This window comes from Gymnodraco acuticeps, unplaced genomic scaffold (genome assembly GCF_902827175.1).
Source record: "Gymnodraco acuticeps unplaced genomic scaffold, fGymAcu1.1, whole genome shotgun sequence".
Classification (NCBI taxonomy): domain Eukaryota; kingdom Metazoa; phylum Chordata; class Actinopteri; order Perciformes; family Bathydraconidae; genus Gymnodraco; species Gymnodraco acuticeps.
Window position 1 is genome coordinate 1,559,436 of NW_022990276.1, and position 18,522 is coordinate 1,577,957.

Here is an 18,522-nt window from a genome sequence, read left to right on the forward strand (position 1 = left end):
TGGCAGCAGCCATTAAAAACGAAGGCCCCAGTAGCCGCCATGGCGGGCATCATCAGGGTGCAGGGCCACTCGGACACGGCGTGTCCTGTGCCTCCCCTAGACGAAAGCCTGGCGGCCCATCTGCTTCCAGCTGATTGGGCGGAGGGTAAGAGACCTCTGCCCCCACTGCCCCGGGACCGAGACACCTTGGAATATCTGGACAAGATATTCAGGCTCTGTACGCAGATGGCGGCTGCGGCAAATAACCTCGGCGTGTTGGGCGTCTCCCTGATTACCCCTAAGGCAGACGCCCCCGCTCTCCCGCAGCAGGACGGGAGCGATTATCCAGACCGCTGCATTGGTCAGATGAATAATCTGATCCATGGAGTGGCCACCGCAGCAGGGCGGGTGATGTCCTTGGCCACAGTGGCGTCTCGTCACGTCTGGCTAGGACTCACTGCCCTATCCAAGAAGGACCGGGAGGATCTCCTTGGAGCCCCCGTTTCCACGGAGGGGCTCTTTGTGTCGATATCTTCGGTCACCCAGTGCTTCAGCCGTCTAGAGGAAGAAAGAGTCCAGCTTAGCCGTATGCTACCGCTGGCTCTTCCTTAGGCCCCCCGCAGTTCAGGGACCCCAGTAGAACACACTACAATACGTAACCCCCCGTTTCATGATGCAACAATACCTCTTCCTTATCTCCCGTTTGAGTTAAATGGGATTTATACAGTATATGATTGACTCATTTTATAACCTCTGTCTAAGTCTCTGTATAGGGCGGCATTGTTAATTACCAAATACCAAAATCACAATTTTGGTCTTTTTGTTCCATTTATACACATTGTTTGATTTCTACTTTTTCATTACGTTATTAATAATGGACTTAGACTCAGACCCTTTAGTTTTTGATTTTGTTGTTGTTTTATTGTCCTGTCTCAGTCCTTTTTTGTTTTGTTTTATTCAAATCGCACTGTTGTCATCCTACTTGTTTGCCAACTGCTATTGTGCTGTATGTTTGGTTGTTTGTTTATTAAAAAAAATGAGAAAAAAGTTAAAAAAATAAGACTTCTGTCTGTAACAAATACCTGTAAGTTGAAAACACTTGTAAGATTCAACATATTTTAATCTTTATTTGAACAATGTATTTACATAATGACACATGCAGTAAAAAAGTATAAACAATATGTAATTTAAAGGTTTCTGTGTAAAACAGTAGAAAAGCTGCACTACGATACTCCTTGCTGTCAGAAAAGGGAAATGCTATATTTCCATTACAACTCAAATAAATCTGCTGCTCACAGTACAGCTGTATGACCTCAGGTTCAGCTCAGACAAACATATTTTTGTCCCAGTGTTATGTTGAGCTATTAATGTGCTGAGGACGACAGGAACATGAGAGAAAGGTTTCAAACACAGGACATTTACAGAAACACATGTTCACTCAGCTGCTCAGATCTCTGTCTTTGTGTCAGTTTTAATAAGCTTAATCAGGCTTATACGTGTGTTTTGTTTTTTAGTTTTACGGTAATTATTTGGGCCACCAGTGCCTTAACTGAAGGGGGAGAAAGAGGGGATCACTTGTGTCTAATCTGATTGAAATGACAAAAATGAATTCAAACATAGATGGGTGGTTTGGATAATGCTTTGGCAGTGCAGCAGCTGTGCATTTATTCTAGTTTCCCAGAACAACAAAACAGCAGTAACTGCAAACTCAATAATTAAAGATAAAGTTGAATTAACAGCTCTCTGAAAATATCAACTAAAACAAAACAAAACATTTATGAGATGTTAATGTTCCTTGGGTCGGATTCAAACCCCTCTCCTCTGCAGCAAAGGCCGCCAGTTAGCTATACGGTGGCCTGGACCTGTTGAAATGTTCAAATGCTTGTGGATCCCTCTCAGACAGCGATGGAGTTGGAGGTGTCTGCAGACTCCGACCACACAGAGCTTCTCCTGCTGGTAACAGACTGCAGTTTGGCACTCATCTTCAGCTGGCAGCCCATATACCTCAGGATGTCCACGAGCTGACGCCTGAACTTCACTCCCACGAAGGCGTACAGGATGGGATTGAGGCTGCAGTGGAGGTAGCCCAGGGAGGAGGTGACCACCATGGCTTTTTGCAGAGATCCTCTGACTCCACAGCTGTTGTCCGAAAGAAGTGTGTCCACCATGAGAGTGATGTGGTACGGCGTCCAGCAGATGAAGAACACCACCACCACGGCCACGATGATCCTGAAAGCTTTCTGCTTCTGAAGGCCCTGGGAGCCGCAGCGCAGCCGGTGCAGGATGCAGGAATAACAGAAGATGAGGACGACGGAGGGCAACAGGAAGCCCGCCGTGTGGGACAGCACGCGGGAGGCCAGTTCCCAATTAAAGACATATTTGGGGTCGAACTGGAAGTAGTCTGGAACACACTCTGTTCTGTTGCCTCTCCTGTCATCCTGAACAGCATGGTAAAAGATCCAGTCAGGGAGGGAGAGCAGCAGCGAGAAGATCCACACCGCCAGGCAGCTGATGTGAACCACCCGGGGGTTCCTGCGGGAGTACATCTGGGTCGCGTGGACGATGGACAGGTAGCGGTCCAGACTGATGCACGCCAGCAGGAAGATCCCACAATAGAAGTTGATCTGGGGGTAAAAAGAAATCACAGACGAGTAAGAAACCTTTTTGCAGCCACTTTAGCAGAATCAGAAACAGGTTTATTACCAGGTTGGTTGACACGTACGAGGAATTTGACTTGATGTCGTGGTGCATGCATAAAAGTAAAACAAACGTTTAAAAACACAGATAGAGAAATAATAAAAAAATATAGTAAAGTATAACAGTATTTACATAGAAATGGAATGGAATAAAAAGGACTAAAATATGGAATAAAAATCGGGGGGGGGGGGGTGGGGGGTGGGAGTGTTGGAGAGAAACTCCCTCTGGAGGGAACTTTTGGATTTGTGCCTTTGCGGACCATTCAGGGGTGTCAAACTCAATTTCATCGCGGGCCACATTAGCATTATAGTTGCACTCAAAGGGTCATTGTAACTTTAAAACTATATAAATATACACATATAAATGTATCATATATATAAAATAATGTATTACATTATTGCCTCTGCATTGGGTTATTATCAGATAGGGTAATAACTTCATATACGTCTGAAAAGCAGAAGTCTATAGGGCAAATAATTGCAAGTCTCTTCATTGCGCATGTCACAAAAGGAAATGCATTGTGGGACATGTTTATGGGCAACGTGCATTTGTAAAGCACCATGTAACCGTACAATAAACTTATTTTATTCTTTGCAAGCTCTTGCGGGCCACATAAAATGAGGTTGCGGGCCAGATTTGACACACGGATTTACATGTCTCAGTTATATACAAAACATGTCTCTGAAGTGTTTGGCTGAAATGCCAACAGATGTTTCAAAAGTGCTGATTCTCTGTCTGTTACTTTAGATGAAAATAAGCCACTCCCCACGCCCCTCTGAGAGATATTTGGTTAAAAAGAACACAATAGGCGCGTTCACACCGCAGTACTTTTCCCACTTTAGTTCCGAAATGTTGCGTTCACACCAAAAAGAACCGGAACTAAAATTTGTTCATGAGAACCTTTTTACCCCCTTTTCCGTCCCTGCTAGAGAGCAGGTACTTTCGTGGGAGAAAACGGTTCCTATTTCTGATTGGCTGGGCGGATTGCAAACCACGCCCCGTAAAACTCCAAAAAAGTTTTGTGAAGCCGCCATTTTATTATCCTCGCATTAGCATTATTAGCATTAGCCCAGCGCAGAAACGCAGAGAGACTAATTTATGGCAACACAAAAGAAAACATGGGAGCGGTGGAGATGAGGAGGTGTCGGCGTTCTGGCGATTTACTCGGAAGGCTTCAGTAGACGCTGCTGGGAGTCCCAGCAGTTTCTACTGAAGCCAGTCCCCAACTCCGGGGACTTCCGGCCGGGGACTTTGGGCGGCAGTATACGCCTTGAAGTTGTTTGCGGCCTGCCAGTAAACCCAAAGCAGAAGAAGAAGAAGAAGTGACGTCAGCGGCTTGATTTGCCTAATCCACCCCCAGGGACTTATTCCGGTGTGAACGCGATCTGTACTTAGTTCATGAGAACTAAAAAAGTACTGCGGTGTGAAAGCACCTATTGGTGCTAGGAGGAGATTCAGGTGATTAGGTGGGGGGGGGGGGGTTACCTTGGTTGGTGATTGGCTGATGGTTACACAAGCCAAAAAATCGTTATGACATAAAGTGGCCAAAATCTGATCAGCTCATTTTCACACAGGTTTTTATAAAAATGGATCAGGACAAAAAGAGAGAGAATCACATGTTGATGTAGAAGAGACATGAAAAAGTGGATTTTGCATAATAGGTGACCTTTAATGCAGTCTTACCGTAAAAACAGCTCCAGTGATCTTGCAGAGCGGAGTTCCAAACGTCCACCCTTCCTTCTGAGCGGACTGTGCGGCCCACAGCGGCAGCGTCAGCAGCAGCAGGATGTCGGCCACCCCCAGGTGGAGGATGAAGGTGTCCGTCACACTCCACCTCCCCCTGCTCCGAGCCAGAACCCCCAGCAGCACCCCGTTCCCCAGGACTCCCAGAGCGAAGGCCACGGAGTACAGAACTGGTATGAACACCGACTCAAAGTGCATGCCCTCAGTCAGGTCACACACATCACCATTACAACAATCCTCATCAGAGGAATTGTCATTTTCATACAACTCTTCTATGCCGTCAAACAGGCTGTATCCGGACTCTGTGGTCGACTCCATCTGGAATCTCTGTGCAAAAAGAAGAATAGAAGGAGGAAGGAATATAAACATACATTTTGTCTGAGCATTTGATACTTGTTGTCTTTCAGCCACATGGTGGTGCTGAGTAGCTTCAAACTATATCTATCTATCTATATTTTTTTTATCAGGGCACACATGATCATCTCTTAAACATTCTCAAAAATCTAGCGCTTGTCCTGTAAATGAAGTGTTTACAGCTTATTGTCAGTTGTGTGCTTTTTTTTTTAAAGGTATTGATATAGCATAGAAATCCAATGTTAGGCCACTAAAGTGTTGTTAAGGGTTTTGTTAAGTTTGTGTGTAATCAGTCAAAGGACAAAATAGAGTGCCACCCGGAAGTAAGCTGCGCATGGGTTCCTTCAACAAAAAAGCAATGCAATTTCTCCATAGGATTTTGGAAAATAGCTCGAAATCATAAATCTATTGATCATAAATCTATCGATCATACACACACACATGTGCGCAACAGCAGCACCATGACCATCTGAATAGCGAGAAATATACACAAATGTATTATATTGTAACTTATTCCCATGCATGTTGCTCAAAGTAATCAGTCTCACTTCTGCGTCTCTCCCTCTCCTCTCGCGCCATGCACACCAGGCAGGAGTAAGAGTGAGTTACCATGGTTACGGGGACGCTCTGTGTCTCTGTCGCTCTGAAACTTCTCGCGATTCCCAATAATACGTTTTTAGTAATATAACATAATACAGTTTTGGTTAACATTATACAGGGTTAATGTTTCTTGATTAAATCCAAAGAGGGCAAGTGTGGTGTAACAGACATGTAGGAAATGGAGAGAGAGAGAGAGAGAGAGAGAGAGAGAGAGAGAGATAGAGCGAAGAGAGAGAGAGAGAGCGGAGAGTTAGATCAGAGAGAGAGAGGCTTCTCGCAAGTCGCCCGCTCCGTCGAGAGAGCTCGATCTCGCCGCTCTCTCTTCTCTTCTTTCTCTCTCGCTCTCTCTCTCCTACTTCTCTCTACTCTCTCTCTCTCTCTCTCTCTCTCTCTCTGCTCTCTCTCTCTCTCTCGCTCTCTCTATCTCTCTCTCTCTCGTCTCCTCCTCTCTCTCTCTCTCTCTCTGCTTCTCTCTCCTGCTCTCTTCTCTCTCATCACTCTCTTAGTTGCTAAATACTGTAGCTTATGCAATTTAGGCCTAGAAATTAATAATAACATGTGCATAGACATTTTTCAGGGGCGGACTAGCCATCTGTATAATTTACCCGCAACGAGGCTCCCCCTTTGACAAATGACTCCTCTGACTCCACAAATATCCAAAAACAATAGGCCTGCTTACCACTCCAACAGTATATAACAAATTACAGCCTAATAATAACAGCTTAACCTTCTCTATATCGCCTCGTTCACACAAATACAACTAGATTATATAAGCATTTAGTTCAAATGTGATTTAAAATGCTCTCAGGTTTTACACCTCTTATGAAATGTAGACTACATGTATTACGGAGTTTATGTCCAACAGACTCACAGATCGTTGGCTACTGAGAGATATACAAACACACCGCATAGTACGACACAAATCTCCGCTGTGGATTTTCAAAACAAAATACAGTAAAACTATGGTCGCAGGCCCAAAGTTTAACTCTGAGGCCTGCATGGTCTGCCTACAAAACAAAAATAAAAAACGTTTATGCAGCCTCAACAACAGCCTCTGATCATCAACAGACTTCATGCAATGCTTCATTGGATGCATATATTAGATAATAATCTCTATCTCACTCCTAACATCTAAATCTACTTTCAGCATGGATAAATGTTCATAAAATACATCCATTGCTTGTTCTATATGCTTCTTGAAATCCAAAAAAACACATTGTTTTTCTAGAACAGATTACAAATCGCCTGAAAATGGCTCACAGAGGCTGTGTGCTCCTCCGTGGCGATGACAGCTTGCGTTAAAAATAAATAAACATATTTGTAAAGTGGGGGCTATTGAGGGCTATTGAGCTACCAGTAGCTTGCGATCGACGTGTTGGAGACCCCTGCTCTAATGGATCCGACTAGAATCACAAATATCGTTAGTTCCGCCTATTACGTCAACCAAGAAATCGTTTAATCATAAACAATGTTTTTTTTTTTCATTTTCAGGGGGGCCACCGGGGGGTCCAAAGTCAGTGTTGGGGGGCACTGCCCCCCCCCTAGAACCGCCCCTGCGAAGGAGCCTGGTGTGCAATTTCTAAATGTTGTAAGTGATGTTTTTACATTTCATATGAGACTCTGCTGCATGTTTGGGGGTGTTTATCTATGCATCGATCTGTGCATCTATCTATCTTTGCAAAGTGAAGTAAATGCCTCACAGGTTATATAAATGCTCTTTGCAACACAACGAGGAACAGAAAAGACAGAATCAGATCATATAGCATAAGTTATACGTATTTTAGTATCTCTTGACGGAACAATCCAAAGCTTTAGCGTATGTTTTTGTCCCAATCCATATAATCTCAGTTCCCTTTTTAGATAGAGAAAATAATGACCATTTTACGCACACTACTCTAACTTTGAATTGGCAGATGGGGAAGAGAAAAATATCATGTCGAAGAGGAAGCATGTTTTCAATTCAGTTTCACGCTGTGCAGCAAGTTTGTTCATGCACTAAAATGTAAATCCCAATGTGATTGTTAATGTGAATTTGACTGTTGCTCCATCATTGTCCTATTGTGTAATACTTCACTAAACGGCACCGTTTTCTTAACGGCACACTAAACAACCACATCACAGGCTTATCACTCCGTGGTCGCTTACTCTGAACATGTCGTGTGAGACCAAACATCAAAGAGATGTAAAAAAGATTGAAGATTATTGTAAAGGTATCAGTAATTAATAACTTTGGTAAAGATGTCACTTTGGATCAACACATTTCTGTCACCACAATAAAAAATATTTGTGTTTTTCAAAAATCTTCTGAAAAGGACTTAAATTAGCAACGACGAAAACATCATGGATTATTTATTTGCAAAGCAACACTTGCTATTTGTATTCATGCAATTAGGAAAACTATTTTTTGTATATTTCTATACTTTTTCAAGTATAAATATTGATATCTAACAGAAGAGATATCTTCATAAGGCTTTCTTTGGCATTTAACCTTCAACAAAATGGTATTATTGTCTTTGTATGTGCTCATAAACACATAATAAAACAAGTAAATCAGTACAAAACATACAAGATGATGCATTGATTCAGATGTGATTATTGAAATCCTCAAATAATAAATAAAGATATATAATGCAATAAAAGCTTCCTTAAGAGTGATGAATGCATAATCTGTCAAATAATGTTTTAACGTTACTTACCAAATTTGTAATATTTGATATTGTCACCACAGCAGGAATGATCTCTATTGATACAGGGTTGCCAATAACACCCGTGTATAGAGTGAGTGGAGGGGGAGGGGCCAGACAACCCACCAACCCAACCACCAATACATTTAAGAACATGAAATAAGGGAAAACTCAAGCATGCAGTGTTTTATGTTTTAATATTATATTATATATATGTTGTCTTGTGTTCACCTCTGCATGTGTGTCTGTGTTCACCTCTGCATGTGTGTTCTGTGTTCACCTCCTGCATGTGTGTTCTGTGTTCACCTCTGCTGTGTGTTCTGTGTTCCACCTCTGCATGTGTGTTCTGTGTTCACCTCTGCATGTGTGTTCTGTGTTCACCTCTGCATGTGTGTTCTGTGTTCACCTCTGCATGTGTGTTCTGTGTTCACCTCTGCATGTGTGTTCTGTGTTCCCCCCTGCATGTGTGTTCAGTGCCGTGTGTCTGGCAAATAAAGTCAGACCCCCTCAAAAGTTCGGTTTATTTCATTTTAAGATGAGCACCAAGCAACATCTCCAGGTGCTCCTTTGAGAACCAGGGCAAAAAAGTTATGTGCACCCCTGGTTATAAACCTTTTTCTTACTCAATATCAAGCCACACTTCTTGTTTTTACTTCGGCTGTGAGTGTTTGTGTGTGCTCAGGATGAGTTTCGCTGTGTCTCGCTGTATCGCCGACCCGGAAATCTGTCCGCTCGTCGCAGCAGCGAGCAGCAACGGGCCTCGCAACGTCCCGACCAATCAGAGCACACTGGGCTCACAGGGAGGGGGGGGGGGGGGGGGGCAGGAGCTCCAACAAGCCGTTTAGGACACAGAGTGAATAAACATACTATACAGAGATGCTGTGAGAAACCAATGTGAGTTTGGAAAATTGCGCAATTTAAATATATTCTAGTAGACCTCAACAATGGAAATATGATCAGTAGAAATGACCATGACATGGGACCTTTAATAAACCAGACCTGTCTATTCCCAATACCAATGTTTTAAAGAAAGTCCAGACATGAAACAACAGCAGTGACACTAAAACAGAAACAAGAACAGATTCAGAAAGGGAGGTGAGTAAGTTGAGGAGCATGTTTATCCACTAAATGCAATACCAATGTAGTTACAACTGACCTTAAGTGATGCGACTAAAAACAAACCCAATAAAATAAGAAATAAACATGAAACTAGACTTTAAAAGAAATCTTGAAGTAACAACTTTGCCATTAAACCATTTAAAAACACAGATTATTGTACTTTAATGCAGCTTTGACAGCTCGTCATATGGGGGTAGGTGCAGCTGTGAGTCAGTAGTATTTCTTTTCGCCTCTGTTCCTGTAAGTTTGCATGAGAAAGCGTCAAGGTGCACAGCCTGACCACAGTATACTCATGTCACGACTGTCTTTGTGCGGTTTCTCTCTTTTTGCAAGTGAAATAATGTGAATGATGGGATGTTATTTTGATGTTAATGGACTTCACTGTTTGAACTGTCTGTCTAAAATGTATGTAAATTAAGAATGGAGAAAAAAAAGAAAGCTTCCTGTTGGTTTATAGGTATATCCTGTGGACTTTCACACCTCTGTTAATAGTGAGCTGTTTGTGTGTGTGTTGGAGGGTGCATTTGCATGCATGTGATGCTGTTTACAAGGTTAAGGTAATATGATAGATGTTGCAGAAGAATAAAATGGACGTTTAATGGGTTAGGGTTACTATTTGTATTGCTTATCAGTGTAAAATTGTTGATGTACATGCATGTAGGTGATGCTTTACTCAATGTGTTGGTATAGCAAAGTAAGCAATGCTGGATTTTAAATATTTACTTTGCAAAGGTTTTATAAGGAAGGAAATGCACTATTAATGGTCTTATCAAGTATTTATATATTGCATATCAGTGTGAAATCTCTACATGAATGATTTCCACTAACCATTTCATAACTGCCTCTAAAACCTCAAGATTAATATCACACTTTTTTGTTTTAAGTGTCTACACAGCGGCATGCAAAAGTGACACCTGCGCCGAGTTTCACATGTCTTGTCTGTTTCCCGAGCATCGTGTGTTCCTGTTTTTTTCACACCTTTCGTCTTCTCTTCTGTTTTGCTAGGCGTGTGTTCTTTTGTGGTTAGAGAGGACGATGGAAATGTAACCTGGCTATGAAAGTCATTTTTCAATCTTAGATAAGCATATGTGAATGGAATTAAGTTTATCGAATTTAAATAAACACTAAATGGAAACAGAGAATGTCTGGAGGTTTCTTGGGAAAACCCCAAGAAGCATAAAGGGCCCTAAAATGGGCCTTTTTCATAAAAAATAACTGTCCCCAGCACAGCTAAAACGGGTCTAGAACCAACACAAACACTCACATTACTGTTTCAAGTTTCACAGAAGGAGGATTTTATGGGGAAATATTAAGAAGAAATGGATCTTTCGATAGCGTCATGTGGTTTCAGACACCGGATTCTTTCATTTTGATATCAATATAGGTTGTCTATGCTTTTGGTTGAACACCATTTACAGAAGCAGTGGTGTGTGTTGCTGCTTTGAGTTTTGTTTTCTGCTTTAAAACTAAACCAAACCCGCTGTCTAAGCCTTTCCTGACTATTGAAGGCAGGACAAAGTTATTATTCATGTGTCCACTACCTGTTGTGTGTGTGCACGTCAATTACCATCAATAATATGTTTTAATAGTCTTGCTAAATGAGAATGTGAAGTAAAATATAGTGAATGCAAGATGCGTTACAATGTGTGTGTGTGCCCCCAAATAGATTTTTGAAACCATGGAGATCTCTTGAGGAACTGAAAGAAAACAGATACTTATAAATGAAAAAAAAGTTTGAGTCCTATTCTAATGTCCTGTGTTTGCCATCACGTTGCTAAGTCTAAACAGGAACAAATGATTTCTCTCCGTTGTTATACGAATTCAACAATCAAACCGACAGTTCAATGCTGAATCATCCATGTACCGGTAATGGTGGCAATGCATAGATCATAGCAATATACATTTAAGAAACACATTTTGGAAGATTTATTATTCATATGATTCATGATAATAAATAAAAAGCTAACATTGTAAAGCTCATTTAGAAGCTTCTGCTTTTTCCGCGGTTTGAACACCTGCAGAAATGGTTTTGTACATATCTCGTTTTTGAAAGTGGTGCCACCACAATGCAGGTCAGTATGTCATAGCATCAGATGCATTTGGAGGCATTAACTGAAAAGCAGCAGGGATGGTTACATAATCTGATGATACATTGAAATGTTTTTAGTCCTGACACATTCAAGGAGCCCTATGATGCTTTTTGGGGGTGTCCTTTCCTTTAGTGTGTCATAGGTTTTTGTAAATGGTCTGCAAAGGCTAAAATCTCGAAGTTCCCTCCAGAGAGAGTTTCTCTCCATGTCTGAAAGGCCTCCATTGGACTCCTTTGTTACTTCCCTAGGCTCTGGAAGACTCTGCCCCTCCATGTGAGGTCGGCCCAGACCCTAGGGTTTTTTTCTACTCTTAAAACACCCTTCTTCTCCCTGGCCTTTTAGTCAGAGCGGAGCACGACTCCTGACTTTTCCCTGTGTTTTTTATATATCTGTTGTAATTTATTGTCTTTTATTGTGATTGTAGTATTTATTACATGTACAGCACTTTGGCTCGACCAAAAATCGCTTTTAAATGTGCTTTATAAATAAACTTTGATTGATTGATTCCGTAGTATAGTGACATCAGCACGCCTAGCACTCCAACACATTGTACGTGATCATCTCAGAGGCGGGACATCTCTAAGTTGTTGACCAATAACAACAGATAACCAATCAGAGCAGACTGGGCTCTGGTTTCAGACAGAGGGTGAAAAGAGGTGCTGCAGCACAGGCAGTATGAAAAAAGAAAAGGAAAAAAAAGAGCTTTTTGAACATTAAAGCATGGAGACATGTCACAGTAAAGGCACTAAATACAAATATGAATCTAAAAAGGAGCATAATTTATTATCTTCCTGCATGGTTAACTGAAGGAAAGAGGACAGTGCTCATACCTCTGATATGTTTTGTTTCAAGCTGTGTCGCTACTTTCTTCTCCCATTAGTGTTTGTTAAACAACTCCTGCTGGTTTAAGCTAAGGTAGTCAGAGTGGGAGACTCCAGAATGTTTAACGATGCACATTTTCCATATAGTTGAAAATGTGTTGCATGTGCTACTATGCACTCAATAAGGTGGTCGTGTATGCTATGCAATAAAATAACAGCACAGGAAACTCGGCAGGATCTTTACATCACACAGTTACTTAAGAAAGCATAAACAGTAGTCTTTCCTGTCAGATTGTTTCCACCTTTTATGTCAACACTTTCAGTTTCCTCCATTTAAAACCCTCCTCAGACTTCAACCTGGCTGAAACAATACATTCAAACAACTCCTTTGCTCTCTCCCTCCTAAACTAACTCTAGAGGAACCGTTTATTGTTAAAATAATGGTCTAATTTGTTGTTGTTTTTCAAATCTTTTTAATTGACCATATATATTTGACTACTTAAGATATTAAAATGGATAACAATCTCGGATCTAAATGGTGTGTTACAATCTGAAACTATTCATTTGGTTCAATGCATTTGTTTCTGCCGTTGTTTAAAAACTTTAAATCACAAACAGCCCCCATTGAGACAAAAGACAAAACAAAGATAGGTACATTTCAAGCCTTTGTCCTTAAAGGTGGGGTATGTCATTTATTTCAGAACACTTGTTTAATTCCATGGAATGCTCTTAACATCCCGATAGCAATGAATATATTAAATGCTTTGACAATAAATCCATAAAAAAATCTGTGGAAGCCGTGGCGCTGTAAAAAGCACGACCAATAATCTGAGCCGGCCCGGCTAAAGTAACTGGATGGCCTACCTGCCTGTCAGCCTTCCATCTGTGCACAAACTTATCTCGTGCCCTCATTAGTCATGTGCGCGTTCGTGTGTGTTGGAGGAGGGGCTCTGTAAGGAAGTGGCAGATTTCTTCCAGCTGTGTATTTTCAAATTCTAGCGCAAAATTACATACCCCACCTTTAAGTTTCACTTCCAGGTGTCGCTTTGACTTTTTCAGGTTGCTTTTTATTCTCAGAAATGCTCCTTAACTTCCTTTATGAAACACATTTGAGACAATTAACCTTTGTGCCCTTTGACCAGATTTATTTCTTGAATGATCATTACTCTTTAGTTTCAATTTGTCTGATTGAAGCTGTTTGATACTGTGTGTCTTCATGCCATGTTGGCACACTAATTATGTGTAAAAAAATAGTTCAAAACCGGAGAGACGTGATGTAAGAATTACATATTTATTGTTTACACGTCATATGAATGAAATGATTGCCATGATAATACAACAGGAGAATGTAATGGTGTTTGGCGATTAGGCCCCGGTTTGCAGGATAATCATTCAGGAGGGAAAGAACCCGCTCCGATGAAATCCCCGGGGTCTAGACACTGGTGGTGGTGATGAGTAGGTGAGACCGCGTCTGAAGGAGGAAGGTTTAGCTTTGTCCTGAAGGAGACAGGAGGCGAGAGAGGTGGAGGCGGGTTGCGTGTGATCATCTGCAATGACAACTGACAGGGAGAAGAGCAGGAGGCATTTAAAGGAATTTAGCATGTGCAGCGATTGGCTGCTGAGGGGTGACGCCCGCGTATTTAATGAGGGGGGAAGGGAGCCATAGAGTGACGTGTAAGTGACTTCGTGTTAGGTCTTCCTTATTGACTTGCGCTAAAGCTTTCATTTCAACCGGAGAGACGTGATGTAAGAATTACATATTTATTGTTACACATCATATGAATGAATGATGCCATGATAATACAACAGGAGAATGTAATGGTGTTTGGCGATTAGGCTCCGGTTGCAAGATAATCATTCAGGAGGGAAAGAACCGCTCCGATGAAATCCCCAAAACCAGTGAAGTATGAAATACTGAGATGAACTGAGTTGCTTACCTTGTGGGGTGACTGTGGTGATCTGGGAATTGAAAGATAATAGATTAACATATGTAAGCGGCATAGGGCCGGAATCACTGCCAGGAGCTTACGGGTCATGCTGAGACTCTGACTGCCGAAATCAGTGGCCGGTCTTATCTGAAAACGACCTGCGGGTCGCCTGCCCTGGCCAGCAGGGCTTGACTACGCCGCCCGAAGGTCGAACGGTTTTGTTTTGTAACTGACACCGAAGTGTACGGTGGCCCAACGTCCACGACACCGAAAAGTGTACGGTGGCCTTCAGCCACACCTGACTTCGCAGGCTATATCTTTATCTTTTCCTTCTTTACCTTCCTTTGTTTTGTAACTGACACCGAAGTGTACGGTGGCCTTCAGCCACGCCTGACTTCGCAGGATATATCTTATCTTTCCTTCTTTACTCTTTTCCTCTTCTTTATTTCCTTTGTTTTGTAACTGACACCGAAGTGTACGGTGGCCGGAAGCCACGACACCGAAGTGTACGGTTGCCCGAGTCCACGCCTGACTTTGCAGGATATACATTTACACTGACACATTTGAGCAAGGGCCTGGGATTTGGATACCTGTGTCCAGGAGATGAAGCCCATTACGTGTAGGTGCACGTGAGACGAGACGTTATTCCCTGTGGGGCGGGGGCCCCGCGGACTAGGACGGGAATGCAGTTTGAATATCAGGTACCTTAGTGAGATGTATAGTGTTATACTTATGAATGTGTTTATATGGGCCCCACCAGTTATATGCATAGATACCATAGTTAGGGTCTGAGAGATCTTTGGGAAGCCCGTACGGCGCTGATGTCTGGACGAATGAAGGTTGTGAAGGCGGAGGAGGACCACCGTCCTAGTTACATTACATTGCATTTAGTTGACGCTTTTATCCAAAGCGACTTACAATAAGTACATTCGACCAGGAAGACACAACCTTGAAGAAAACAGAATCATATAAGTACATCAGGTTTCATAGAGCCAAACATTTCAAGTGCTACTCAACTGGCTTTAGGTAAGCCAGTCCTTTATTAGTATAAAAGTGCTTCGTTAATAGTTCTAACGCTCGAAGTGGAGTCGAAAGAGATGAGTTTTCAGTTTGCGCCGGAAGATGTGCAAGCTATCTGCCGTCCTGATGTCAATGGGGAGCTCATTCCACCATCTTGGAGCCAGGAACAGCAAACCCACGTGTTTTCGCCGATGGGAACTTGGGTCCCCCTCGCAGCGAGGGCGCAACGAGGTCGTTTGGCTGATGCAGAGCGTAGTGCACGCACTGGGGTGTATGGTTTAACCATGTCCTGGATGTAGGAAGGGCCAGATCCATTCGCAGCATGTAAGCAAGTACCAGTGTCTTGAAGTGGATTCTAGCAGTTACCGGAAGCCAGTGAAGGGAGCGGAGGAGCGGAGTGGTGTGGGAGAATTTAGGAAAGGTTGAAGACCAGACGAGCCGCTGCATTCTGGATGAGCTGCAGAGGTCGGATGGCACATGCAGGTAGACCAGCCAGGAGGGAGTTGCAGTAGTCTAGGCGTGAGATGACGAGAGCCTGGACCAGAACCTGAGTCGCTTTCTGAGTCAGCTGGGGACGTATCTTCCTGATGTTGTAAAGCGTGTATCTGCAGCAACGGGTTGTATCAGCGATGTTTGCAGTGTAGTGTGTTGTAGGGATGAGGGTAGAGAGGACCTTCGATTAGGCAGCAGAGGGTGGCTGCACCTATCCTGAAGGAATGCCCCGGGTATGAATATGGGTGATAGGCCGGATTTAATGAGAACTTGCTTGAGGTAGAAATTGACTGGGCCATGACCCTGCGAACCACTCTCCCTGGAAGAAACCCCCCAAAACCCATGGATGGGCGGCATCCGTGAAGAACCTCATTGAGTCAGAGGAACGCACGAGGCCCATCGTAAAAGAAAGTAACTCCGTTCCAGTGGGCGAGCAGGAGGGACCAGAACCGAAGATCTGAGCGGCAGCCTTCATCTAAGAAAACGCAGTCATGGAGGTTGTCGACCGCTGATGCTGCGTCCAGGAGGCGGGACATGAACGAGCCCCCTGGGGGATGACGTGCATGGGCGAAGTTGAGGTGTCCCGAGAAGGGAGAGCAACTGTTGTTTTGTGATAACTTGTTGCTCGCAGTATGACTTGGTGATGTCCCGGATGCGCTGCAATTTGTCTCCATGTCTATGGAGTCGAGGATGATGCCTAAGAATTCTAAGCGTGTGTCGGGACCTAACGTTTTCTCTTTGGAGAGAGGGACACCTCACTCCTGAAGCAGTGTTTAAGCTTGGCCGGTGAGATCCCTGAGCCGTCCTGTGGCGGGTTTATAGGGAGGAAGTCGTCCGGTAGGTGAAGGACGGAGGGGATTCTGACGATGTTCAGCAGGATCCAATAGAGCGCTTCCGAGAAGGAATTGAAGATGCAGGGGCTGCTTCTGCACCGAAGGTCAGTGCGAACGGCGAAGATAGAGTTTGGACTCCCGCTTAATACCGAACAAGTTCCACTGAGACGGATGAATGGGGATGATTTGAAGGCATCGGTAATGTCCGCTTTGGAGAGCCGAGCTCCGTGCCCTGTGAACTTGATCATCTTTATTGCATTATCCACTGAGGCATGGTGAAGGGAGAACTGATCTGGAGGGATGATGCTATTGACGCTGCAGAATGGGCCGGAGCAGGGAGCGGACAGATCGAACATCAGCCTTTTATTTACGTGTGGCTATTCCGATGGGATTTGAACGGAACACTGAGAAGGGGGAGGAGCTAAAAGGACCGATTATATATCCTTTGAGAAGTTCTTTGTCGATGAGCTGGGAAACTATGTTGGGTTCTTTAGCGGCTGACTGTAAGTTTCTTGCTACGAAAGTCACTGTGGGAGATGGGAGGACCCTTACCCTGAAGCCTTGGGAGAGCCCTGACAGGAGATAGTCAACAAACCGGAATCTGTAGATAGCGCAGCTGCTAGCTGAGGGATGTTAATGGGAGTGGAGGGGTGATATTCCAGAATGTTTTAGTTATTATTTATTTTTGATGTTTCTGGCGCAGAGCCACTGTGACGGCCCGTCCACACGGTGGCGTGCGTTACAGCTTCCAAACGCTTCTGCCCGCCCATTCACTTGAATGGGGTGACGTCACTTTTAGCAGAACTGTATTTTTGGGAAGCGACGTGGAGCGTTTGCTGGCGTTGCTCGCTTCAAAAAGTTGAGCAATGTTCAACTTTTGGCGCCTCGGCAGAAGCGTCAGCCAATGAAATCCCGTTTATGCAAATCTGCCAGTACAAGCGCTAGCCAATCAGACCGCGTGTATGCTGGGAGAGACTACGCAGGTAATTCCTCATATTCCAAAATTTGAGGGAAAATTCATTATACGCGGTAGTGAATCACCCGGTGCTGTATGTATCAGTCTCTGTTCATCTACCGGGATACAAACCAGAGGAGCGAGGCATGGAGGAGGAGGCAGAGACAGTGGGTGAAACTGGTAGGTTTTCACCTGTTGGGGATTTTTTTCTTTTTTTTTTCTTACAGTTTACTTAGTTTTAACATTGCTATTGCTTTGGTGTGTCGGGGGCAAGAGATTCATGTGATTGGTTGTTGCTGCTGTGCGGACCAGTAGCGTAGGCAGAAATGTACTTTAGGGTGGGCCTGTAAAAATATAGGGTGGGCCAGATTTTCCTTCTGCGCATCAGAAACTAACCACAATCCCGCCTGTACCGGTGGAGATTCAATTACTTTTAGAATACTTCCCTTCTTCTCTTCTTTTTTATTTTTTTTTCCTCTTCTTTTTATCTTTTCTTCTTCTTTATAATACTTTCTTTTCCATAACAGATGGGTATGTTTTGGTGAACGGGAGATACGTATTTTACTGTTTTTAATAGCTATGAAGAGCAAAGACAACATTTTAGTGTCATTCTGGACCGCTCTCTCATCTGCACCGCACATAAAAAGAAAAAACTCACCCAGACTGCATTCTTTGTACTGTCTTAAAACCTTTCCTTGGAAAAGTGTATGCATTGTAAGGTGTCCTTGGGTGCTTTGAAAGCGCCCCTAAATAGAATGCATTATCATTATTATTTATTATCTGAAACGATGTATAACTTTTAAAACTTTTCCCAGTTACTTGCCCATGCATTCGGCAGCAGCAGGCATTCAGTTAGATTTGATCCCGTTATAAATCATCATTCGACAATAAATAAATGCTACATAAACGTTATCTTCCACGTTTTATCTAAACATCTCCGTTTCTACCTTCCAATATGTTTTGAAGAGAACTCTCTCTCATCTGCGTGCGGGGCGGGCCTCACGGACACGCTGCATCTCTCGCTCGCAGATACGCTGCAGCGCTGTGCACAACGGTTCTGCCGGTATGAATATTACATATTGTGAGGAACTTTCCACCAATAATTCCAATAAGTATTCACTTCAGGTTTACGAAAGTAACTGCACTCAGATTACTCGTTTTTCAAATGTAACACCAGCTGAATTATACTGATTTTTTTTCCTTTTTC

At 43.2% G+C, this 18,522-nt stretch overlaps 1 protein-coding gene across 2 annotated transcripts in view; it reads right to left on the reverse strand.

Annotated features, from left to right (window-relative positions):
- Positions 1 to 1,081: 1,081 nt before the first annotated feature.
- The window catches only part of LOC117549553 (C-X-C chemokine receptor type 3-like), a 19,724-nt gene continuing 2,283 nt past the window's right edge, over positions 1,082 to 18,522 (reverse strand). The window contains exons 2-3 of one of the 2 annotated variants that reach the window (XM_034221560.1): positions 4,360 to 4,746; positions 1,082 to 2,603 (exon numbers count right to left, since the gene is read on the reverse strand). In XM_034221560.1, coding sequence (XP_034077451.1) covers positions 1,875 to 2,603; positions 4,360 to 4,737 — 1,107 coding nt within the window. In that variant the 5' untranslated portion in view covers positions 4,738 to 4,746 and the 3' untranslated portion in view covers positions 1,082 to 1,874. Of the gene's footprint in view, positions 2,604 to 4,359; positions 5,379 to 18,522 lie in introns of those variants that run through there. The other variant, XM_034221559.1, reaches the window with a different exon arrangement.